This window comes from Schistocerca cancellata, chromosome 2 (genome assembly GCF_023864275.1).
Source record: "Schistocerca cancellata isolate TAMUIC-IGC-003103 chromosome 2, iqSchCanc2.1, whole genome shotgun sequence".
Lineage (NCBI taxonomy): Eukaryota > Metazoa > Arthropoda > Insecta > Orthoptera > Acrididae > Schistocerca > Schistocerca cancellata.
In genome coordinates this window covers 1,059,589,842-1,059,616,021 of record NC_064627.1, presented here as the reverse complement: position 1 = coordinate 1,059,616,021, position 26,180 = coordinate 1,059,589,842, and the positions used below count along the sequence as shown (strand labels likewise).

The 26,180-nt window shown below is 38.5% G+C and overlaps 1 protein-coding gene across 2 annotated transcripts in view; it reads right to left on the bottom strand.

Moving 5' to 3' along the window:
• Positions 1–26,180, bottom strand: part of LOC126163058 (juvenile hormone esterase-like) — a 285,106-nt gene that overhangs the window by 15,816 nt on the left and 243,110 nt on the right. The window contains exon 8 of one of the 2 annotated variants that reach the window (XM_049919958.1): positions 18,676–18,823. The exons of the other annotated variant lie outside the window; for it this stretch is intronic. Coding sequence (XP_049775915.1) covers positions 18,676–18,823 — 148 coding nt within the window. The remainder of the gene's footprint in view (positions 1–18,675; positions 18,824–26,180) is intronic. 2 annotated transcript variants of the gene reach the window in all.

Here is a 26,180-nt window from a genome sequence, read left to right as displayed (position 1 = left end):
AGTGGTTAGCTTGCGGCATTGGTGACCAACATCGTCCTACACCCACATCTTCTTGCTCATTTTCGTTGTCTAAGATCAGTCTGCTGTCTTCTGGCATGGGGGTCGATATCTGCTGCCTTTCTTGACAATAGCACACCACATTTCCCAGCCGTCCACAGTAGAAACATACTGGTTGGTTATCCTGGGTCCTTCAGATGACAGTCTTCCTTGGTGCTCAAACAGGTTCCTCATGCGGCATTGTAGGAATGTAACTCTGCCTAGGTCTCGACTTTTTCTCTGTTTTAAAAAGAAATAAAGGATGAGAGATTGGGTTCAATGTCTGTTCCACTTCCTCCCTTGTGACTTCTTGAAGCGTCTCAGTTTTTTGCTTGCCATGCAATCCAAGTGCCTTCTGAACTTCCTCTCTCACCATCCGATGCAGAACACTTGTGAAATCAGTTGCTTCCTCCATCACAGACATTGATATGACATTTGGGAGCTGTTCAAACTTCTTGCTTGTAATTCTTGTTTGATTCATTGTCTCAATACACTGGCACCATTTTATGAAGTCATCTGCTGTCGAAACCTCCTTAAGGAGTAGGTCTTGATGCATGTCCTCAGCAACACCCTTGATGAGATGTGCAACCTTATCTTCCTCCTTCATTCTAGGATCCACTATTTTACACAGCTCCAAGACATCTTGAATGTAGGATGCTGTAATATCTCCTGGATGCTGTGACCTGTACTTTAATTTATCTTCAGCCTTGCACTTCGTTTGTTATGTGCTGGCGAAATACTTGCGCAGTTCTGCGTGGAATACTTCCCAGCTTGTGAACTTCTCCTCGTTGTTCTCATACCATTGCTTGGCAGTGCCCTCCAAGTAGAAAAATACGTTAGCCAAACACACGGTGTCATCTCATTTGTTAAATTTGGCTATACGCTCATATACCTTCAGCCACTTGTTTTGATCTTGGCCATCATCACCAGAGAACCCAGACAGATGTCTCATGTGGTGGCCCACAGTTGCTGTCATTGTAACATCCTCTTCTTCTTCTGTCTGCGATCTGTTGAATATGGCTCAAACTCAGGTTTCTCACCACATAAACGATGGCTCTGTCATGGGCTGATGGGAGCCATTGTGTCGTCGATAGTGTGTGCTATCACAATTTCCAGCACCCAGCGTCTCCACCAGAATAATGTCACATAGAAGAAGGAGTAATTAGATGAATGATGAACACTAACTTCACTTAATGAAGGTTTATTCAGCACTTGCACACACACAAGAGCACGGAGCATACTGCCTCCAGCCAGAACACATACAGTATGTATACAGCTACAGAACATTCCAGTACAATGATTCTTGTCATTGAAGCATACTTCTAGAATGTACTCGAACCAAATATAGAAATTAAAATTGTACAGTCCAGGTGAGTTTTGAACTCAACGTCACTCCATGCAACTGTTTAGTATCATAACCACTACACCACAGTGCTACTCAGCTTCTTCTGTGACAGTAAGAACCCATGTCTAATTCAGATGTACTACCACATGGAACAAACAACTGTCAGTGTTTACAAAGTTCAAACTGTGATATCTCCTAAACAGCTTGCAGTAGACACCTGCAACAAAACACCATTGGCAGTCTAATTTACTCTACATTGATTGTGGTGCTGCCAATAGGCATTGTTCCATTGAAATATTTGTATCTTCTGTAAATAAACACATATTCAAAACTGATTCTACTCTTTTGAGTAGACTGCAAAATTTGGCTCCTGGCTACCATTTCAATCTTTGAAATCCACATATCAATGCACTTTGCATTCCCAAAATATTTATGGTACAAGGTTTAGGTGACATGCTTTATACTCCACAAGCCACCTAAACTGTATAGCAGAGGCTGCTTCATACCAATATTAGGGTTCTTGTGTCCTACTTCAGTAGCATGTTGAGTGAGGGGAAAAATGATTATCTATAAGCTTTGAATATAATAGAGGGAAACATTCGACGTGGGAAAAATATATCTAAAAACAAAGATGATGAGACTTACCAAACAAAAGCGCTGGCAGGTCGATAGACACACAAACAAACACAAACATACACACAAAATTCAAGCTTTCGCAACAAATGGTTGCTTCATCAGGAAAGAGGGAAGGAGAGGGAAAGACGAAAAGATGTGGGTTTTAAGGGAGAGGGTAAGGAGTCATTCCAATCCCGGGAGCGGAAAGACTTACCTTAGGGGGAAAAAAGGACAAGTATACACTCGCACACACACACAAATGTCTGCTTGTGTCTATGTATGTGCGGATGGATATGTGTGTGTGTGCGAGTGTATACCTGTCCTTTTTTCCCCCTAAGGTAAGTCTTTCTGCTCCCGGGATTGGAATGACTCCTTACCCTCTCCCTTAAAACCCACATCCTTTCGTCTTTCCCTCTCCTTCCCTCTTTCCTGATGAAGCAACCGTTTGTTGCGAAAGCTAGAATTTTGTGTGTATGTTTGTGTTTGTTTGTGTGTCTATCGACCTGCCAGCGCTTTTGTTTGGTAAGTCTCATCATCTTTGTTTTTAGATATATCTATAAGCTTTTGTACACATACTACAGGGTTATTACAAATGATTGAAGCGGTTTCACAGCTCTACAATAACTTTATTATTTGAGATATTTTCACAATGCTTTGCACACACATACAAAAACTCAAAAAGTTTTTTTAGGCATTCACAAATGTTCAATATGTGCCCCTTTAGTGATTCAGCAGACATGAAACCGATAATCAAGTTCCTCCCACACTCAGCGCAGCATGTCCCCATCAATGAGTTCAAAAGCATCGTTGATGCGAGCTCGCAGTTCTGGCACGTTTCTTGGTAGAGGAGGTTTAAACACTGAATCTTTCACATAACCCCACAGAAAGAAATCGCATGGGGTTAAGTCAGGAGAGCATGGAGGCCATGACATGAATTGCTGATCATGATCTCCACCACTACCTATCCATCAGTTTTCCAATCTCCTGTTTAAGAAATGCCGAACATCATGATGGAAGTGCGGTGGAGCACCATCCTGTCGACAGATGAAGTTGGCGCTGTCGGTCTCCAGTTGTGGCATGAGCCAATTTTCCAGCATGTCCAGATACATGCATGGAACTTGCCCGCACGCGTTCAACTGTTTCCTCGCTCACTGCAGGCCGACCCGTTGATTTCCCCTTACAGAGGGATTCAGAAGCTTTAAACTGCACATACCATCGCCGAATGGAGTTAGCAGTTGGTGGATCTTTGTTGAACTTTGTCCTGTTATGACTGACTGATGTGAGTGTATTTCAAGCACGACATACGCTTTCTCGGCTCCTGTCGCCATTTTGTCTCACTGCGCGCTCGAGCGCTCTGGCGGGAGAAACATGAAGTGCGGCTTCAGCCGAACAAAACTTTATGAGTTTTTCTACGTATCTGTAGTGTGTCATGACCATATGTCAATGAATGGAGCTACAGTGAATTTATGAAATCGCTTCAATCATTTGTAATAGCCCTGTAATTTCTCTTATCTTACTATCCCTATGCAAGATATGTGATTGTGGCAGCACAATGGTCACACAGTTTTCTTTGAATATACAGTATCTAAATTAACCCAACAAGGTTGGATGAGATTTGAAAACCTGTGAGCTTTTCAAATCTCATCTGATGCAGTCCTCAACCTTTTCATCCCCTATGGTGAGTCTCCCCTGACCCACAGTTCTGGGTGACTTTCCCAAAATCTACCCCTTTTCCTAGACCTCTCCAGTCCTTTTCTTTCACCCTTCTTGTTTACCCTTCAATCCTTTTGTATGAAGATGGAGTCAATATCTCCAAAAGCTTGCCAATTGCAACATTCTTTCATGTATGTGTTCTGCCGCCACTTGGTGAGTAGATTTTTTATCTATCCAATTAAATAATTTTTTTAAAACAATTCCAAAGATAGTGCCATCAAATAGGTGCAAAAACTATTGCACTATCAGCTTAACATTCATGCATCCAAGCTGCTGACAAGAATGATATATAAAAGAATGGAAAAGAAAATTGAGGATTTATTAGACGACAATCAGCTTGACTTCAGGAAATATAAAGGCACCACAGAGATGGTCTGGCTTGATGACAGAAGCAAGACTGAAGAAAAATCCAGATACACTCGTAGGATATGTCAGTCTAGAAATAGTGTTTGACAATGTGAAATGGTGCAAGATGCTTGAAATTCTGAGAAAAATATCAGTAAGCTCCAGTGAAAGACGGGCAATAACACAAAATGTACAAGAACCATGAGGGAACAATAAGATTGGCAGATAGAGAAAGAAGATGTAAGAATGGGATGCAATATTTAACCCCTACAGTTCAACCTACACGACGAAGAAGCAACGACAGAAATAAAAGAAAAGTTCAAGAGTGGGATTAAAATTTAGCATCAAAGGGTATTAATGATAAGATTTTTTGATAACTTTGCTATCCTCAATTAAAGTGAAGAAGAACTGCAGGATCTGTTGAATGAAATGAGCAATCTAACAACACAGATGATCACAAGTAGAAGAGATTAAGGAATTCTGCTATGTAGGCAGCAAAATAATCCTGACAGATAAAGCAAGGAGGACATAAAAAACAGGCAAAGAGGGAATTCCTAGCCAAGAGGAATCTACTAGTATCAAACATTGACCTTAATTTGAGGAAGAAGTTTCTGTAGCTATACATTTGGAGCACAAAATTCCTCTTCACTATGGATCAATTGGAATGGAAGTAAATCTAATCTAATCTAAAGCAGAAGTCCATGGTAGTGAATCATGGGCAGTGAGTAAACTTGAACAGAAGAGAATTGAAGCATTTGAGATGTGTTGCTACAGAAGAATGTAGAAAATCAAGTGGACTGATAAGATAAGGAATGAGGATGTTCTCTGTAGAGTCAGTGAAGAAAGATCATGTGGGAAATACTGATAAGAAGAAAGGAGAAGACACATGTTAAGACATCAGAAAATGACTCCCATAGTACTAGAGGGAGCTGTAGAGGGCAAAAACTGAAGGGGAAGACAGAGACTGGAATATAGTAAAGAAATAATTTGAAGATGTAGGCTGTGAATGCTACTCTGGAATGAATAGATTGGTACAGGAGAGGAGTTCATGATTTGCCACATCAAACCAGTCAGAAGACTGCAAAATAGACATTGCCTTGCATTTATCCACATTTAAAAGCCATTTGTTACATGAATGGAAATTTTGTTGAAGGTTCCCTGCATTTCCTTTCCTTGTCCAGTGATGAGTTTTTCATCAGCAAACAGTCTGATAATCACAATAGTCAACATAATTGGCTTGGGTGTTTCAGCAACTCTGTAGATATTTAAGGTAATTCTCATGTATTGTTCCATCTCAGATGCAGATTTTTAATTAGATTATATGTTTTTACAATTCTGGAACATCTTTGGATTGGAGTAGTTGTGTCAGCAATCCGTCATGTCTAATCAATTCCACATGTCAGAGTACTCTGACATGTGGTTCTGAGTAGACAAGATGGGCTGCTGATGCAACTTCTTAGATCCGAAGATGATCTTGAATGATCAAAACATGTAATCTAATTTGTTTTGAATCATGTTCACACTTTTACTTATAAAATACTTTATTAAAATATACACATGTTAACTTTACAATAGACGCACGAAGACTGTCTATTGCGCCTCATCACTCACACAAATATACACAAACATAGCTGTCACCACAATCGATACTTCTCGAACATACTCGATATAACTTATTCTAGAACGATGTTCTGGAACTTTCTCATATCCGATATAAATGTATTACATAATTACAACACGCCTCCTTACATTTATATCGCGATGTTTAACATATTCCTAATTTTAATGAATTTTTCTTTACATAACGACTTTGTGAATATATCTGCAACATTTTCATTTGAATCTACTTTAACAATATCAATGAGTCCCTGTAAATAATACTCATTCACAAAATGGTAATGCACTTCTATATATTTTGAATTCTTTGTAAAATTACCGAACTTCGCTATATTTAATGCTCCTGAATTTTCTTCATATATGACAATAGGTTTTTCAAATTTAACATTAAAAATGTCTAAAATATCATGTACAAGTTTCACCTCACTTACAGCCTCAGACAATGCTACATATTCTGCGAAAGTTGAAGCCTTTGTGACACTCACTTGTTTTCTTGACTTCCAAAATACAACATTACAAAATAATCTAATTACATAACCAGAAGATGACTTTCTACCCACACTATCACCTGCCCAATCTGAATCCACAAAACAATCTAATATCTTAGCACTTTCATTCCTACAATAGTTTAATTTCAAATCTTTAGTTAAATATAAATATTTCAAAATTCTCAAAGCATATTTAAAATGAGTACTACTGTAACAACTTTGGAATCTGCTTAAGTAATTCACACTGTAGCTAATATCTGGTCTAGTACCCGAACTTATGTACAAGAGTGCACCTATCAAGTTTCTATATCTAACGTCATTACAATCTTCATACGCTGGTTCTAACTTTAAATTTACTTCCATTGGAGTTTTGTACAAGATCGAATCTTCAATTTTATATTTTGCAGCTAACGAATCAATGTATTTTTCTTGACTCAAACTCATAACTCTTGTTTCATAATCATAATTAATATCGATGCCAAGATATCTTTTTACCTCACCTAAATCTTTCATATTAAATCGCTTTGACAATAAGTTCTTAATCTTAACAATTTTTTCTTTTCTCACACAGCAAATGAGCAAATCGTCGACAAAAATAATCAAATAAATCAAGACATCTCCATCTCGCAATACATAAAGACAATAAACATATTTACTCCTTTTAAAACCTAAACTTCTTAAAAACTCGTCAAGACAATTGTACCAAGCTCGTGAGCTTTCTCGCAAACCATACAATGCTTTATACAATTTACAGACTCTATCCGTACCATCATCATATCCTCTTGGCTGCTTTACATAAACTTCAGATAAAACTTTACAATTTAGAAACGCAGTCTCTACGTCCATTTGTTCTATAACCAAACCTTCTTGACAACAGTATGACAACAAAATCTTTAATGTTTGCATGTTGGTTACTGGAGAATAAATATCCTCAACGATTTCTTTTTGTTGAAACCCTCTGACAACTAATCTTGCTTTGTAAACACTTTCTGATTTCTTTGTGAAAACCCACTTTACATCAATGGCTTCTTTATCAACTGGTTTATCTACTAATTCCCATGTTTTGTTTTTGTTCAAACAATCAATTTCCTTATTCATCGCTTTTTCCCAATAATTTGATTCGGCGCTGTTAATCGCCTCCTCAAAGCTTCCCAGACTATTTGCACTGCAAAAGTTTACATAAATAAAATTGCTGTAAACATAATCATTTAATATTTTTGGTTTTCTTTCTCTAGATGATCTCCTCAACTCAAGTACTTCCTCTGATTCATGATTATCAGAAAGCTGTTCATTTTTCTCAATTTCCTTCTGTTTTTCTATTAGTTCAGTTTCATTTTCTATACTTTCGTGTTCAGAATCACTAGAATATTCACTTACTGAATCATAATCCTTAAACCCAATACATTTAACACCACTTTCAACAATGTCCACATGTCGAGCAACAACTATCTTATTATTTATTAGCACTCTGTAGCCTACTTCACAATAACCCATTAAAACCCCCAAATCGGCTTTCCTATCCCATTTCGACTTTCTCAGTTGCTCAGGTACTCTTACAAAAACTCTACTCCCATACAACTTCAAATGATTAACATTAGGTCTTTTCCCCAGTAATATCTCATAAGGAGTTTTCTTTTCAATGGTATTAGTTAAAGTTCTGTTTTTGAGGTACGCTGCTGCACAAACCACTTCAGGCCAAAATCTCGTGTCTACTCGCGCTTCGGCTAGCAGACACCGTGACATGTCCATGATGGATCTGTTATACCTTTCAGCAGTACCATTAAGCTCATGCACATAAGGTGGACAAGCATTCAATACAATTCCTTTTTGTCTCACAAATTCATAGACATTTTCATTTAAATATTCCTTCCCATTGTCACATCTTATCTTTTAACAGTTTTCTCAGTGAGATTCTCAACTTCATTAATATACTCTACAAAACATTTGTATACTTGATCTTTAGATTTTATGGTGTAAACACGAGCTGCCTTACTGTAATCATCAATGAAAGAAAGAAAATATCTTTCCCCATGCATTCCAGTAGTTGAGTGAGGCCCATTTAGATCTGTGTGAACAATTTCTAAGATTTCTTTTGCTTTGGTTCTATTATTTTTAAAAGGAACAGTATGCATTTTGTTTTCGATACAGATTTTACATTTCATAAATTCTGATTCTAGTTCTGAAGGAACCCCATCTAACAGTTGATGTTTACATAAAGTATTTAGATAATTGAAATTAACATGTCCCAAAATGCGGTGCCATTTTTCCTTTGCTGTCATATTATTGTCTTTACTCGTAACATTAACATTAACTTCTCCTTTATTAATAGTACTACTCATTTTATACAACCGACCCTCTTTCCATGCAATCGCAATCAATCCATTAGCTTTATCAAAAATTTTAGCATTATTCCCTACCGATACAATTTTGTGATTATCTGTAATTTTAGCATAACTGATCAAGTTTTTGTCTACGTCTTTTACAAAGAAAACATTTCGCATATTAATTGGAACCATTTGATCATAGACAGGAAAATTACTAATTACATTACCAACTTTAGTAGCTTGCAAAATTTTTCCATCAGCAATTTTTACATTTATAGGTTGTTTTAAAGTTATACTCTTAGAAAAATATTCCTCATTATTAATAACATGATCAGTACAGCCACTGTCTAATAACCAATTGATTTGAATTTGATTGTTGTTACTTGACTCTACTGTTTTATTTTGACCTATTATAGAATTAACCTCTGTTATAAAACTACTCATACCATGATCACTCTGATGGTAACCTTGCTTGCTGTGATACCGACCGCTGCTAAAACCATGCTGCTCTCCTCGACCACGTTGCCTGCTGCCATAACCTCCATGCTTCATGTTGCCGTAATTTCCACGCTGTACATTGCTATAGCCTCCACGCTGCATATTTCCATTACCTCTGTCGCTGCTTTGAAAATGTACTCCACGATGCCATGTGCCTCTGTTACTTGTTCTTCCCTGGTTACAATCACGTTTGAAGTGACCTGCTTTGCCGCATCGATAACATACTTGCTCCTGATTTCTTGAATTCAATTTTCTTTCTGTGTGAAATGCATTTGATTTTACCTCTTCATTTCCAGTTTTTGCATTCAATAATTGAATCTTACTTTTAACATATTCAACTGTCTGGTCCTCTTCCTTCAAGACGTCCACTAAGTCCCCAATATAGCTCATTGACTCTGGTAACGTTCGCAGCATATAATTTAACTTCTCCTTTTCCATTACTTTAGTGCCTGCAGATTTCAGCTCATTTACAGTTTTTTCAAATGCACTGAAAAATGTCCCCGTATCACTATAATCACTTAACCTCAATTTGTCCAACTTGTTTCTGCATAATATTTGAAGGGCTGTAGACTCTTTCGAATATAATTCATCAAATTTCTTCATGATCTTGAAAGCACTTTCTCTGTCACTCACGAATTCTAGTTGCTTATTTGTGATTGCACCATAAATATAGTTGATAGCCTTCAAGTCCTCTTCATCCCACGTTTCGTTGTCTGAACTCACTTTTGCCCTCGTAGTCACTGTATGGCATTTCTTCATTTTTAGGTACATGATTATCCGCTGCTTCCAGTTCCCATAGTCCTCGCCATCAAATACAGGAATAGTAATATCAGCCATGTCGAACTTTCTGAATAACACGCGATGGCCACAATATAATATTTAACTTCTACTTTTCTTTTCAACAACCACGCTCTGCTACCATGTTTTGAATCATGTTCACACTTTTACTTATAAAATACTTTATTAAAATATACACATGTTAACTTTACAATAGACGCACGAAGACTGTCTATTGCGCCTCATCACTCACACATATATACACAAACATAGCTGTCACCACAATCGATACTTCTCGAACATACTCGATATAACTTATTCTAGAACGATGTTCTGGAACTTTCTCATATCCGATATAAATGTATTACATAATTCCAACATAATTAAAATGTGCAACTGAGATGGAACAATAAATGAGAATTATCTTAAATAGTCTGATGATGCTGGTAATCCTGTTGTTTATGTATACTGAGAATATTAAAGTTCCTGTTATGCTTTGTTTTGGAACACCTGCTACTACTTTCATTCCTGGTGAGCATTCACTGCCCAAAATGACATATTGAGTTTTATTAGTCAATTACACATCAAATAAAACATCTGTCTGTGAAAATACTGTGTATGACCACCTCTTGAATAGTACTCAGTGATGCGGCACAGTGTTGAACACTTTTTAAAATGTAGGAAAATGGGGTTTACCCATTCACCTGTATCTACCATTTGCAAGATATGCTGTATGAATAAAGCAAGATGTGATTCACATGAGTGGTATTTCTGGTCCACCCTGTTCCTTCATGATAAGCCTCTTTTCCTCTTGGAATGTCATAATGTATGAGCTTATAATACATTCTAGGATCCTGCAGTAGATGGATGTTGGTCACTAATTTTATGCATCCAGTATCTCACCCCTTTTTGTAAACAGGAGTGATTGGATACTTTACATTTATGTGGGATTATTCACTGTGCTAGAAATACTTGACAAAAATGTGCTAGGAAAGGAGCTAGTTCCACAGTATATTCAATGTAAAATCTAATTTAAATTTTCTCAGGGCAAACTGCCTTTTTTACATCGTGCATTCTTCATTGTTTTCCAGTAACAGAAGTGCTTGTATCAGAACCTCTCATTCGGCTGAACTACCCTAGATGTGGTCTCCCAGCCAGTAACCAAACTAAACATAAGTATGATATTGTGAATTGTGTTTTATTCATCTCATGACATACATTTGCAATCAATTTGGTTTGCATACAGGAGACATGTCAAAAATTTATAAGACAGTTACAATGATTTTTACATTAATAAATAATAGCACTACAATAAATAATAACACTATAAGGATATTTCTTGGGATTTGTAACACATTGTATCCAGCTCAAATTTCCAGTTTGTCCTGCAAGAATTCATTCACTGAGTAATAACACTTCAATGACAGTAATTCATATAGCTTTCTTTTAAGTGAACCTAAATTCATCTGCATCAACTTTTTCCCTTTTAATTTACTACAAATTTTCATTCCTATGTATTGAGGTCCCTGGGCATACAGAAGGAGGTGATGAGTGGGGAGCATAAAATTTTCTTTGTTTCTAGTATCTTGTGAATGTACAAAATGGTTTCCCTCAAATAATTCATGTCTGGTGTACAAAAATATAATAATTTCATATTTGTGTAAGGGTGGCAGAGTTAATATTTTAAGTTTTCTAAATAATGGTCAACATGGTTGTTTGTGATTTACAGTGCACATATTTCGAATGATTTTTTTCTGTATTTTTAGTATCCACACTATGTTTGTTGGGTTATCCCAAAAAACAATACCATTTCTAATAATGGATTCAAAGCAGCTTGTACATGCTACTTTTCATGTGTCCATGTCAGTTGCAGTTGATAATGTTTGCACTGAAAATGTGAAGCCACTCAGTTTGTTTGCTAGGTATTCAATGTGTGCCTGCCAGCTCAAATTTTTATCTACATTTAAACCTAACAATTTGATTGAGTCAATTTCTTCTATATCTTGGTTGTTCTGTACAATCTTAAACTGCTCACATTTTGACTGTTTGGTTTTGAGCTGCATGATGTGAGTCTTAGATATGTTTAGATTCAACCCATTTAGCTGAAACCAACTTTATAAGGTACTGAGGGTTCTGATCACAGATTTGGGAATTTTTTCCAAATCCTGACCTTCAACTAAGACAGAAGTATCTTCTGTGAACAGAACTGATGGGGCGTTGATATTAAATGGTAAGTCATTAACATAGAAGAGAAACAGGACTGAGCCTAATATGGAGCCTTGTGGAACACCCTGAGATATTTTTTTCCAGTCAGAAAAATAATATGCGCCATTTGAAGAGATGCTAACTCTTTGCTTTCTGTTTGATAAGTAGGATTTAAGCCATTGTAGGGCTCTACCACTAATGCCCTACTTTTCAAGCATGTAAACAAGCAATGCATGGTTTATAGAGTCAAACGCCTTTGTGAGGTCACAGAAATTCCTGCACCTTATTTCTCCTGTCTAATGATGTACTTATTTTCCCAATGAAACTGTTTACTGCATCTATGGTGTTTTCCTGCTGCTGAAAACCAAATTGATGGTTTAGAATAACAGATAATTTGGCAATGAAGGTTGGATTTGTGCAACAGCAAGTTTTTCAAATATTTTAGATAGAACTGGGAGAATCGAGATAGGATGATAATTTCCTATGATCTCCCATGATACTCATGTATAAGGACATTTTAATGTGGAACTTAATATGTCTGTTTTCTCCCTGATGTCTTCAATTTCAATACTAGATTGATCCACGAGAGACTGGATGCAACGTTTGAATTTATCCTTTGGTTCAACCAGAACTTCCTACAATTTTCTGATAGCTCTTTAGCAGGATCTGCCTGTGAAAAATATTGTAGCTTTCATGCATAAACCACGTTACGGATGTTCTGTATCATTTATCTTACATTCCCTTTTCCAGCAAGAGTGTAGTAGTGACTGTTTTGCAATGTTCTTTCAATGATATCACTAAACTGAGGTGGCTCTTTGCTATCTTTTATTATTTTACTTGGCACATATATATCTAGTCTGTAGTTTATAACATATTTCACTTTCCAGAATGAGTTTTCATTCTGCAGTGGAGTGTGCCGTGATATGAAATTTCATAGCACATTAAAACTGTGTGCTGGATTGGGACTCAAACCTGGGACATCTGCCTTTCACAGGCAAGTGATCTATAAACTGAGCTACCCAAGCATAACTCACAACCTGTCCCCACAGCCTAAGTTCCTCCAGTACCTCTTCTCCTACATTCCAAACTTCATGCAAGCTCTCCTGCTTACTTTGAGGAACTAGCACTCCTTTCTTAGGAGTGGTATTCCTGTAAGGTACACAGAAGAACTTCAGTGAAGTTTGAAAAGTAGGAGATGAGGTACTGGTGGAAGTAAAGTTGTGATGATGAGTCATGAGAAATGCTTGGGTAGCTCACTTGCTAGAGCACTTTCCTGCGAAAGGCACCTGTCCCAGATTCGAGTCCCAGTCGGGTACACAGTTTTAATCTGCCAGTATATTTCATCTTTCACTTTAACCACAATTTTTCTACATTTATCATATCTGAACTATATGTCTTCAATCAGTCTTAACTGGGTTGTTAGTCACTGTCAGCCTCACCGAAGACAAACTATGACTAAAGTCACATAAGTGTTGCACTTTTTGTGTACTAGATATGTGTGTTATATCCTAGCCAGTAATGCCAACCGAGCCCGCTGCCAAAAGGTTGGCAGCATCAAAGTCCGGACGCCATCCGCATAAGCAGTGCCAGCGATACAGGAAATCGCCGCAAGTCTGCGCGCGCCACCGCTGGCTTCTGGCTTCTTAAGCGCTGGAGTCGCGAGCGCTAGGACAGTTCTGTATTCGCCGCTCAGTTGTATACTCGCCACCGATTTGTGTACTTGCTAGTCAGTTGTGTGTTCATCGCAGCAGAGTTGTTGTTTGTCGTCAGCCGACGCTGACCTAGCCGCTCCGACTCGAACTAGACAGATTTCTGTAGACACGGAGTTCACTACTGTGTTTCTGTATCTTCATTAATAAAGATAAGTACCGACTTTTATTTAATCAGAGTGTTTGGGTTTTCATCTTTCTGTTCACTGTTCCAGTGGACCGGTCGGCCCGCTATTAAAAGTGTGGCGGTGATTTCGTAAGCCGTTTCTACAGCGAAGTGTTTGTTGCTACGAATGCCGCCACAAAAATGTGACCTCTCACTTGTGATTGTAAGATGTGATGCCATTCTATGGTAATATGAAACACTTCTTTCTCCATGTGGCCAAGTTGTGGAAATGGTGTCAGAGGTCATATGTAATCAACACAAAGATAACAGAAGAAGTGAGTAACAGAATAAGAAGTGAAGGTGCATATTAAAGAAAAGAAAATGGCAAGCACTGAGAATGGATGTATGAAGTTCGAGAAAAAAGAAACACATATACAAATAAAAATTTATATCAAAGGAGAATTCATTTGGCCAACTAGTAAATATGAGGATGCATCCCTCTGACCCTCGTGTCTGAGTGACCTGCCTTTTTCTTTAACTTTCTCATACTATTCCTCTCTGAGGAAGGAACTAATTGTCCTGAAAGCTAGAATAACGTTATCATTTTTACTTTTGTGTGTCAAGACACAAAGGAGTTAAGGAAATTAGCTGTCAGTGGGCACTGATTTATATCAGTGAGGCAAGTAGAATATCTGTGCCAGACCAGGATTCGAAACCTGGTATGGCAAAAATTTTAAACTTGCCCCTTTGGTGTACACTGACGTGACAGAAGTCAAGGGATAGCAACATGCATATTCACAGGTGGTTGTAGTATTGCATACACAAGTTATAAAAGGACTGTGCACTGGTAGAGTTGCCATTTGTATTCAGTTGATTCATGCGAAAAGGTTTCCGACGTGGTTATAGCCACACGACAGGAATCAACAGAATCTGAATGCGGAATGGTAACTGGAGCTAGACACACAGGGCATTCCATTTTGGAAATTATTAGGGAATTCAATATTCTGAGATCCACATGCCAAGAGTGTATCGAGAATATCAAATTTTAAGCATTAGCTCTCACCAGGACAATGAACTTCATTTAATGACCGAGAGCAATGGCATTTGCGTAGAGTTCCCAGTGCTGACACACAAGCAACACTGTGTGAAATACATGCAGAAATCAATGTGGGATGTATCCAGTAGGACAGTGTAGTGAAATCTGGCATTAATGGGCCATGGCAGCAGATGACCAACGTGAGGGCATTTGCTAACAGCTCATCGCCTTCAGTGCCTTCCTGGGCCCCTGACCTAATTATTTGGATCCTAGATGACTGGGAGACTGTGACCTGGTCAGGTGAGTGAGTAATTCAGTTGTTAAGAGCTGATGGTAGTGTTCAGGTGTGGCAGAGACCCCACAAAGCCATGGATCCAAGTTGTCAACAGGCACTGTAGAAGTTGGTGGTGGCTCCATAATTGAGTGGGCTGTGTTTACATGGAATGGACTGGGTTCTCTGATCCAGTTGAACTGATCATTGACTGGAAATGGTTATGTTCAGCTACTTCAAGATCATTTGCAGCCATTCATGGACTTCATGTTTCCAAACAATGATGGCATTTTATGAATGACAGTGTGCCATGTCACTGAGACATAATTGTTCACAATTGGTTTGAAGAACATTCTTGGCAATTTGAGTGAATGGTTTGGCCACCCAGATTGCCTGACATGAATCCCATTGAATATTTATGGTACACAATCTAGAGATCAGTTGGTGCACAAAATCCTGCACCAGCAACACTTTCACAATTATGGATGGATATAGAGGCAGCACGGCTCAATATTTCTGCAGGGGACTTACATGACATGTTGAGATGCTGCACTATTCTGGGCAAATAGGGGTCCAACATGATATTTGGAAGTATCTCATGTCTTTTGTCAGCTCGGTGTAAATCAATGCCCAATGTCTGTTTTTATGGACATTTCTGAAAGAACAGACACCACATATACACTTTTATGTATGTCTATTGGCAGTACTGAACATTTCAGGCCCTAACAGTGAGTACTGGCAAGCAGTTGTCTTATATTTATTGTATATAAATAAAAAGCAAAGTACAAAACTTTAACAAATACTAACGGAGGTAGAAAGAAAGGGTAGAGTGTAGTTTAGTATTGTTTGAATCCTGATGAGATACTATATTTGCAAACAAATTCTCATCCCAAAATTTCAGGGAAATTTGTGCTAAGCTGGACCATACAGACATCCCATGTTTTGTAACATACTGTCTTGGATCATGCTACAGAGCATGCTCAGCAAGTGGGTACTGCACATTAACAAGGATTTCTTTGTTTAGAGAGATTTTGTATTGCTGATGACAAAAATATGTTTCAAGTGGGAGATGGAGCACCAATTTAAGTGTTCCAGGAGGTGGTTGGTGTCTTTTTATATTTGATAAGAGTCTCCAGTTGACAGACCGAAGTTACTGGTCTATTAGAGCTGAGATGCATAATGGGATTGTCAGGATACTTGTCTTGACATATTTTATTTATAAGGCAAAATGTAGGGATGTTAAGTTAACATTGGGTAAGGTGTTCTGATCTGCATACCAAGGCCCCACATTTGCACAAAATCACTCTTCCCTCGAACACTTCATCCTCGAGCACTCTCCTGAGAGCCACTTAAAAACTTTTACCATTGTTAAACCAGTCAACTTGATATTTATCCACAATTTTTCACTTACATGAGTCATATCTATCACAAATCAGGGGGCTGACTCGAGAATCAGGATGACAACATTTTCTCAAACCACACGGAAAAAGAATTCTTTGACTTTAAAAATCCTAGCCCAATGGTCTGTCACAGGTTCACTCATGATGTTGTTATGGTTTGAACTCATATGTAGGTCCAACATAATATATGTAGGTCCAACTCCAGCACTTCCTTTGACACCTCAACTCCTTTATGCCATTGCAAATTACTTGGCCCTTCTTAAAATCTCAAGTCACCTTCTCAGCCACAGACCTCCATCTTATTGAGACTTACGTCCAAACTTTGGTCTGAATCAGACAAACCAAAAACCAACGAAAAATCCACTGTGACAGCTGCCACTCCTTTTCACATTAAATGCTCCTTTTCCTACAGCCTAAGGATTTATGAGAAATTATCTTGACCAGTATTGCATCACTTAGCACCTACATCAAGAAATTCTCCCAGCCTTCCCACTTCCACAAGTAAACAACTGATCTTGTCCAAAAACAAATCTTAAGACAAGTGTTGAAATGAAGATCATACCTCCATTATATCCTCATGACATCACCCAGAGTTGTCCTCTATAACCCTCTTAACCTTCACAGCATATTTCTTAGAACCATTACCATCATCCATACTCCAAGATTCCTATGCCTGCAACAGTCTCCACTGTGAAACCCATCCTCTGTCACCTACTCCAGTCCCAGCATTGGCTAAATGTACTTCAATAAAAGTAGGGCTTAATTCAAAACACTCCAAGTTATTTACCAGTTGACATGTGTTCACTGTAATTATTTTGACAAAGAAATGGCCATCACCAACCTGAAAAGAATGCATTAATGGACACACATGAATTGCCTGCCTTGTGGACATCCAATGCCAAAATACTGACCATGCTCTACAACAGTTAGCACCCAAGTACCTTCTGCACCACACAGGCATCCAGCACTAGCTTCCCTGAACTCTGTAGAATGGGCATGCTCTCTCAAAATATGCTCTTATCTCACTCCTTCCCAGACCCAATCAACATTATTTTGACTGTCCCCTTCATCCTTACTCCATTGGCTTTGTTAGAATTCTCCATTCTTCTTTCTTTCTCTCTTTTTTCATTTGGGTTATCTAAGGATAATGCAACAATTTCAATGTTTCCTTCTTTGTTGTTCTTTCTTTTTCCTCTAGTATTCTTTCATCTTTTCACTATGTATCCTTTTATCTCCTTGGACCATTTTGACCATTCCTTCTTTGCCCTCCTGCCTTGGACTCCTTCCATTTTTAACACCTTCCTCTTGAAAATCTCTCTTTCTGTTGCATCTTTTTCACTTATATTGTTTCTTTCCAAATCTTTCCTAAGGCTGTTGTTGACTTCTTGTCCCAAAGATATTTAAAAATCTGCTTGGTTAACCTGTTGCTGTTTATTCTGTATAAGTGTCCAAAAAATAGCAGTTGCCTCTTTCATAGTGTTTCATTTATCTTTTCTATGTTGCGATAAGATTCTTCATTGCCTCTTAATTTCCATACCTCTGTATTTTTTTTTGGCCCAAGTATTATTTTTTATTCAAGTATTTATTTTTCTCCCCATAGATCTGTTACGCCTATTTGAGTTATTTTCTTCATTAGTGATTTTCTGTTCTTCTGTTTCCATCTTTACTTCTCATTCATTTTGTCTCATTTTGACTGAAACTGGCATAATTCTTAATGGTACACACTCTTGGTCCTTTTACTCCCTGTGATGAATGTTCCTTATGGATTGTTACTTTTCTCCTCAGAAACTCATATGTCCTCCTTAACTTGGATTCTTATTGACATACAATCCCCCCTCCCCCCTCCTTTCCTTCCATATACCCTCTTTGTTATCCTGAGGAAGAAGTCTGGGATTCTCAAAGCTGGAGATACTATATGTTTACCATAATTTGTGTGTCTACCACTGTTGGCAGCACTTGGATCTCCTAGAAGTATGTACAAGACAGTGCACTGTCTCCTCATGAACTTAATAAGTTTATAAATGGAATTCTCCAATCCATTCAGCTAAAATACAATTCGTACAATTGCAATACAATTTACATGAGAGCCATATTCCCCATTCTATTATATGCAAGGTATATATAAAGTTCAAGAAGTAGAGTTTTATGAAGTAGTGAGTATACTTATCTATTTATAGTCAATATGATTACCATAAGGTGTTGTTGTTCCTGGAGAGTTCACCCAGCTATACCTTCCTTGATAAGTAAACTGGTAATAGTACACTGGTGAAGTATTCCTTGTAGATATTATCTTTGCAATACGGTCGACTGGAAATATTACTATACCATCAGCATATAACTGAAATAAAGAAATGTCAAAGCATGGGTGTTCATTTGTGCAACAAAAAAAAGTGTGCTCGTATGCATGCACACGTGCGCGCTCCCACACACACACACACACACACACACACACACACACACACACATTATCCTGAACAAGGCAAATTCACATCTTAATCTTTTACACACACACACAATGTTTTGACTAATGAAGTTGTTATTATACTGAATAAGACAAATTCACATCTTAATCTTTTATGTACAAATTAAACAATGACCTTTTCTTCACTGAGTGATGTGGCTATGTAAATGTAGCAGCTTTTAATCTTGCATAGTTTCATATACATTCACAATATGAACAAAACAATTGATCTATATCAGGTTGAACACACAGAGGATATTGACTGTATACAAAGGAAGTTTTTATGACAGTCACAGGCTCACTTGACTGACAAGACATTGTAACAGAAATGTTGAATGATTGTAATTGGCAGATACTTGGAGAAAGGCACTATAGGTCTCATGACAACCTGCTTAGAAAACTTCAAGGGTCATTCTGCAGAGCAGGAATCATGAATATATTTTAACCAATTACATGTATATCACAAAAAATCAGTCAAATAACAGTTTGCACATATGTGTATTCATTCTTCCCATGGCCCATCTGTGGACAGAATCAGAAGAAAGCTTAACATACAGTTCAATAAAAATTATGTTGTCCCCTACACTTCACAGTGATTAGCAGGATGCATATGTAGATTTACACCTCAGACTTTTCTGTAAATTAAAAGTCCTGGACTTCCATGTCAGCAGAACGCTAGATCACACTTGATTAATGAGATATTAGCCATTTTCCTCTGTCCTCTGATGACAGATGTGGGATACCGTCTGTGCTGATAAGGAGCTCGATCTGGCATGAATTACATCTCCTGTCAAGATTTGAACTGAAATTCAAGAAAGATCCAAAAAGGGAAAGAGGGAAAGAGCTTGTTAATTTTTGAGAGCCAGTAAGTTAGGTGAGCCATGAATCCCCATAGACAAACAGCTGTTAGATTGGAAACAAAATCCAATGCAGGTGCAAAGTGTTTGCAAAGTGTCTCAACTGGCATGTGGAGAAATTTCTGTGAACAGTTACTGACCACAGTCAGCTCCAGGTTGTGGCTCATGCTGGCATCAACAGTGCCTATTGTTTGGATTCTTTGATTATAGGTTAGTGTTTGGTTGAAGCAGTGAAATTCCTTAGCCTCCCCATGGACTGAAAGAACAGCTCATGATTTGTAGCATTATTCCAAGGACTGACCATGGTCCTCTGTTTGGGATCTGAATGAAGGTCCTTAATCAGAGGTCCAGGTGCAGATATTTCATCATGTACTTTATGGTGGAGGACTATGAGGCCCCCTTGAAGAGGTTGCATGTGCTCTACACATGACAAACAGCTACTCATGTAGCAGAGTACACATAGTATTTACTTGCAGGAGTACTAGCAGAGTACACATGGCATGTAGTTATAGGATTACTAGGTTACATGAGTCTTACTATATGGACCCAATGAGAGAAATGTAATGCCGCTGTTACATTTTGGGCACTACTGTGGAAGTAGCATCTCTGCTACAGGGCCCACCATGACACAAGGGCTGCACTGGCCACCACCAGGTTATGGTTCAACAAGCACTCTACGCCAGATGGGACTGTGACCTCTGCCAGATCAGCTCCGAGTGCTAAGCCTGCCACCTATGGATTTGGTGCTGTGTGACAGATGAAGCACTTCCAGGCTTGTCACAACATCATTACACAGAGTGGTGAGTGAACACACTATTGGCTTTTTGGTTGTGTTCCTGCTTTCATGTGTAGAAAATATGGGATCTAAGTAGCAGAGTCCATTGAATTTGAGGATAACTTAGTCGTGGCATTAGAGCCAGCTGAACTTTCTCAGTTCCATGGTAATACTAGGGAGCAATATCTGCAACCTGTGAGGTGTATTCAGTGTAATTTGCTAGGTCATTATGCACTGTGTACCGAGTCAGTGCCAGTAGTTTGTTTTTATTGTTATAGGTATGGTCATGTGCTTAGACAATGCATGGAATCAAGATGGCTCATGATGAAACATAGATAGTAACTAATGTACTGTAGTGTATAAGTTATTGTTGATTGTTGTTCTGTTTTACTTAGTGTGTGTTGGAGATTAAGGATCCACAGTGGTCAAGTCTGAAACACAGTGTGTCACTATCCAAGAGGCTATAGCACAATTAAGGGTGAATAAAAAAGACTTGCTTGGGCAGCTTGAAGCTAGAGATGGACAGTAAGAATGAGCCAAACAGCCTAGTCCTACAGTAGATCCAGCCACTGCCAACTTGAACATGCTCTCCTCTGGAAAGTCAACCAAGGATATAGTATATTTCTTGGATGATCTGCAGTTAACATATAAGATTAGAGGATGGTTGCAAGATGAGGTACTGCAAATAACAAAGTTATGATTGACAGGGGAAGCAAAAATCTGTGTCAGGTGTGCAGTGGGGTTAAGAAATGCACAGACTTTTAAGAAATTTGAACAAAGCCTCCTGAAAAGATATAAGAAACAGAACAGTACAAGATTTTTCCTTGAGCAGCTGATTAGTTTAACAAAGAATCCCATTGAGTTAGGCCTTGTGACGACACAACTTGCCAAACCTGACCTTACATGACTTGTAGTTGAACTTAGAGGGACAGTAATCCAAACAGGGGAAACTGTCACCAGCGAAGCATTGTCGCATGGTTCATCTATCTTAAGAGGTGAACTGCATGAACTGAAAACAACAATAAAGCTATATTTGCATTATATTGTGCTGCAAGGCACCAGGAAGTTGTTTTGGGTGAGTGTGGAACCAGAGTGGCATGTTAATATTTTGTGTGTGGTAGAACCACTTGCAGAAAGTGGTGATCTGGATATTTAACATTGCTTTATGAGAAGAAGCATTATACGCGTACAAGGGAAAGGTGACAGGAAAGTGGTACTTGTAAATATAATTAATTTTGGAGCCAATGAAGTAAAGCTGACAAAGGGGTCTGCTGGTAGCTAATCTGGATATCCTTGATGATGATGATTTGGGAACAACAAGTGTGCACCATGATCAGACACAGGCCACCAATAGAACTACATTACATAAGAAATTAGAACATGTAGAAGGAACATAAAGAAAAGAAATGGGGGAGTTGTTTTTAGAATTTTAGGATGTGTTTTTTTCTTGAGGACATTGCCAGCAACATCTGTGACACAACATTGAATTCCTGCAGTAAAAGAATCACCAGTATAGTGTAAACCATATCATATACCTCAGTATTTGTAGCCAGCAATTGGCAGATGGAAAAATAGAGGATGGTGATAATACATGGTGGGCTGCTGTGGCAGTTGTACTGAGTAAGTCACCAGATGGATCTAAGAAATATAGGCTCCACTGTGACTACATGCATCTTAACAGCAAAACCTGAGACTATTGGCAACTTGGGAAAGTGCAAGTATTTCTCTACCATGGATCTAAGGGGTGAGTGCCATCAGTAGGAGGGATTGGCTGAGGACCAATTGAAGACAGAATTCTCAGCATTACTGCCTGGGGTCATTATCAATACTGAAGGATGCCATGGCCTAAACAATGCACTATCAACATTTTAGCATTTGATGGGTGGGGAATTAAATATACCTAGCACTAGTATGGAATTACAGTCATTTTTGGGCTAGCAAATTGTTTTATGAAATTCATAACTGTATTTCCACAGGTGATAAGACCACTTACGTAGTTGTTGAAAAAAGGTATAAAGTTCAAGTGAGCAAAGGAATGCCAGGACGCATCTGAGGAATTGAAGAGGGCAAGTCCAGTGTTAGTTTTTCCACATTACAAAAAGAGGTTGTGCTTTTACTTGCTGCCTCCAGTCAGACATTAGGGTGTGTTTTGAGTCAGGTGGTAAATGGTAAAGAACATCATGTAACTTATGCTTCTTGGCAGTTGAATAGAACGGAAAGGGACTACTCCACAACATAAAAGGAAATTTTCTGTCTGACTACAGGATTAGGTATTTTCAGTGTTATTTATGTGGGAAGAAATTTAGGGTGGTAACTGACTACACAACTCTTAAATGGTCATTAGAGCTAAAGGATCCTTGAAGTAGGTTCATGGGAAGGTCACTAAGATTGAGTGAGTTCAAATATACAGTGTGTCCCAGTTCCATTAAGACTGCTTGTGTGAAATTCCAAACTACAATGCTGTCTTATGGTGAGTTGCGGAAAGTTTCAACAAAAGCCATGTAGAAGATCGAAGTGCTGCAACATGCAATCCGGTGACAAATTGTGTGTGACACTTGTTGGCAAATGGTGGTAGAGCAGCAAGACAACATCAAATTTTGTGTTACATTCTGTGTGTGTGAGCAAGATATCATCAAATTTGAACTAAATACTGAGAGGCAGATACCTGGTTGCTCCAACACAACATGGCAGTGCCCCAGCCCACAAATTGATGATCATGGCTGAGTGTTTGGACAGGAAACAGATCATGATCCTGGATTACCTACTGTATTCACTGGATCTGGCCCCAGATGACTTCTTGTTGTTCCAAAAATTGAAGTTGTCAGTGGAAGGATATCATTACCATGCAGTTAAGGACATCCACAGAAACTGAACTGCAGTACTGAATGAAATTCCAAAATAGGACTACAGTGACTAATGCAAATCCTTTTTAAAATGATTTCAGCTATTTATTGATTCAAGGGGAGACTATTTTGAATAAATGAAGTGATTTTTTACACATAATTCATGTCTTTTATTTTTCATAGTCACAGTCCTAATAGAACTGGGGCAGACTGTGTATGAAGTTGTACATAAACCTGGTAAGAAACATGGGAACACAGATGGTTTAAGAAAAACAGTAGTGGTAGTAGAAGCAGGGGGATAACAGCCTTGCCAATGGCAAAGAGTGCAACATGCTGACATTGACTGCAGGCTGCATGCAATAAAGCTACAGTTAGGTATATGTGATGGCCTGATAGGTAAGACACTTAGGTTGGGATCACATGTAGTGCCAGATAAGCTGAAGGGAGTAATTCTGGAGAAGGCACATGATCACATGTTCTCTGGATATGGGGGATGCAGAACAATGAATAAGAGAGTGGTGGAATGCTGCTGGTGGAAAATGAGAAGGGGAGATGTGGGCTAGTATGTAAGAAATTGTATGTAAGTAGACAATGAGCAGATATGAACCATAAGCTAGACACACTGCAAAGGTTGCCAGAGGAAATTAAACCTTTTCAAATAATTGGGATGGATATCTTGGGACCATTTAAGTGGAATCCTGCAGGAAACCTTTTGTATTAACCATTATTGGTCACTTTTCTCTGTACACAGAAATGATCACTGTTTCTACACAGCAAGTAGCAACAGTGGCGCAAGCATTGGTCAATAGTGGTTGCTCAGATTTGGTGTCCCGGTAATCATAATCATGGACCAAGGGACCAACTTCCTCTCTGATTTGATAAAACAACTACGTAATTTGCTACAGGTGTGTAGGTATGTTCAGGGAGTGAACACCAAAGCCTGGAACAGCAAAAGCAAGTAGGTAATCACTAGGGCAAATTACAACAGTATAAAGTAAGACAGTGGGTAATCTTATTGAGCCCTTGTATCTACATCTACATCTACATGGATACTCTGCAGACCACCATACAGTGTGTGGCACAGGGTACCCTGTACCACTACTTGTCATTTACTCTCCTATTCCAATCACAAATAGAACAAGGGAAAAATGACTGCCTGTACACCTCTGTATGAGCCCCAATTTCTCATATCTTATCTTTATGGTCCTTATGTGTGATGTATGTTGGTGGGAGCAGAATCGTTCAGCAGTCAGCTTCGATAGCTGGTTCTCTAAATTTTCTCAATAGTGTTTCTTGAAAAGAACATCACTTTCCCTCCAGGGATTCCCATCTGCATTCCTGAAGCATCTCCCTAACACTTAAATGTTGTTGAAACTTATTGGTAACAAATATGGCAGCCTGCCTCTGAATTGCTTCTATGTCTTCCTTCAAGCTGACGTGGTGTGGGTCCCAAACACTTGAGTAGTACTCAAGAATAGTTCGCACCACTATCCTATATGCAGTCTCCTTTACAGGTGAATCACTCTTTCCCAAAATTCTCCCAATAAACTGATGTCAACCAAATGCCTTCCCTACTACAGTTCTCACATGCTCGTTCCAACTCATATCACTTTCCAATGTTACACCAGATATTTAAATGACTTGACTGCGTCAATCTGGACACTAGTAATACTGTATCTGAACATTACAGGTTTATTCTTCCTACACATCCACATTAACTTACATTTTTCCACATTTAGGGCTAGCTGTCATTCATCACCCACCAAATGGAAATTTTGTCTGTCACCTAGTATCTTCCTACAGTCACCCAACTTTGACACCTTACCATACACCACAGCATCATCAGCAATCAATCACAAATTGCTGCCCATCCTGTCTGCCAAATCATTTATGTATACAGAGAACAACAGTGGTCCTATCACACTTCCCTGGGGCACTCCTGGCAATACCCTTGTCTCTGATGAACATTCGCTGTTGAGGACAACATACTGGCTTCTATTATTTAAGAAGTCTTCAAGCCATTCTCATATCTGTGAACTGATTCCATATGCTCATACCTTCTTTAACAGCCTGCTATGGAGCACTGTGTCAAATGCTTTCTGGAAATCTAGAAATATGGAATCTGCCTGTTGCCCCTCATCGTGGTTCTCAGTATATCATGTGAGAAAAGGGGAAGCTGAGTCTCACACAAGCAGTTCTTTCTAAAACCATGCTGATCATACCCACAAGCTACTCAGTCTCAGGAAAGTTTATTATATTCAAACTGAGAATATGTTCAAGGATTCTGCAGCAAACATAAGTTAGGGATATTGGGTCAGCAATTTTGCAGGTCTGTTCTTTAACCTTTTTTATATATTTGGAGTCACCTGCACTTTTTTCCAGTTGCTTTGGACTTTGTGCTGGGTGAGGGATTCACGATAAATACAAAGTAGGTAAGGAGCCAATGCCATAGGGTACTGTTTGTAAAATCGAACTGGTATTCCATCTGGACCCGGTGATTTATTTGTTTTCAGATCTTTCATTTGTTTAACTATGCCAGTGACGCTTATTTCTATGTTATCCATATGAGAGTCTGTCCAGTGGTCAAATTATGGTATGTTTGTATGGTTCTCCTGTGTGAATGATTTCTTGAACATGAAATTTAAAACTTCAGCTTCCATTTCACTTTCTTCAACTGCCATCCCCGACTGGTCAATGAGGGACTGAATGGAAGCTTAGATCTGCTTATCAATTTTACATAAGACCAGAATTTTCTCAGG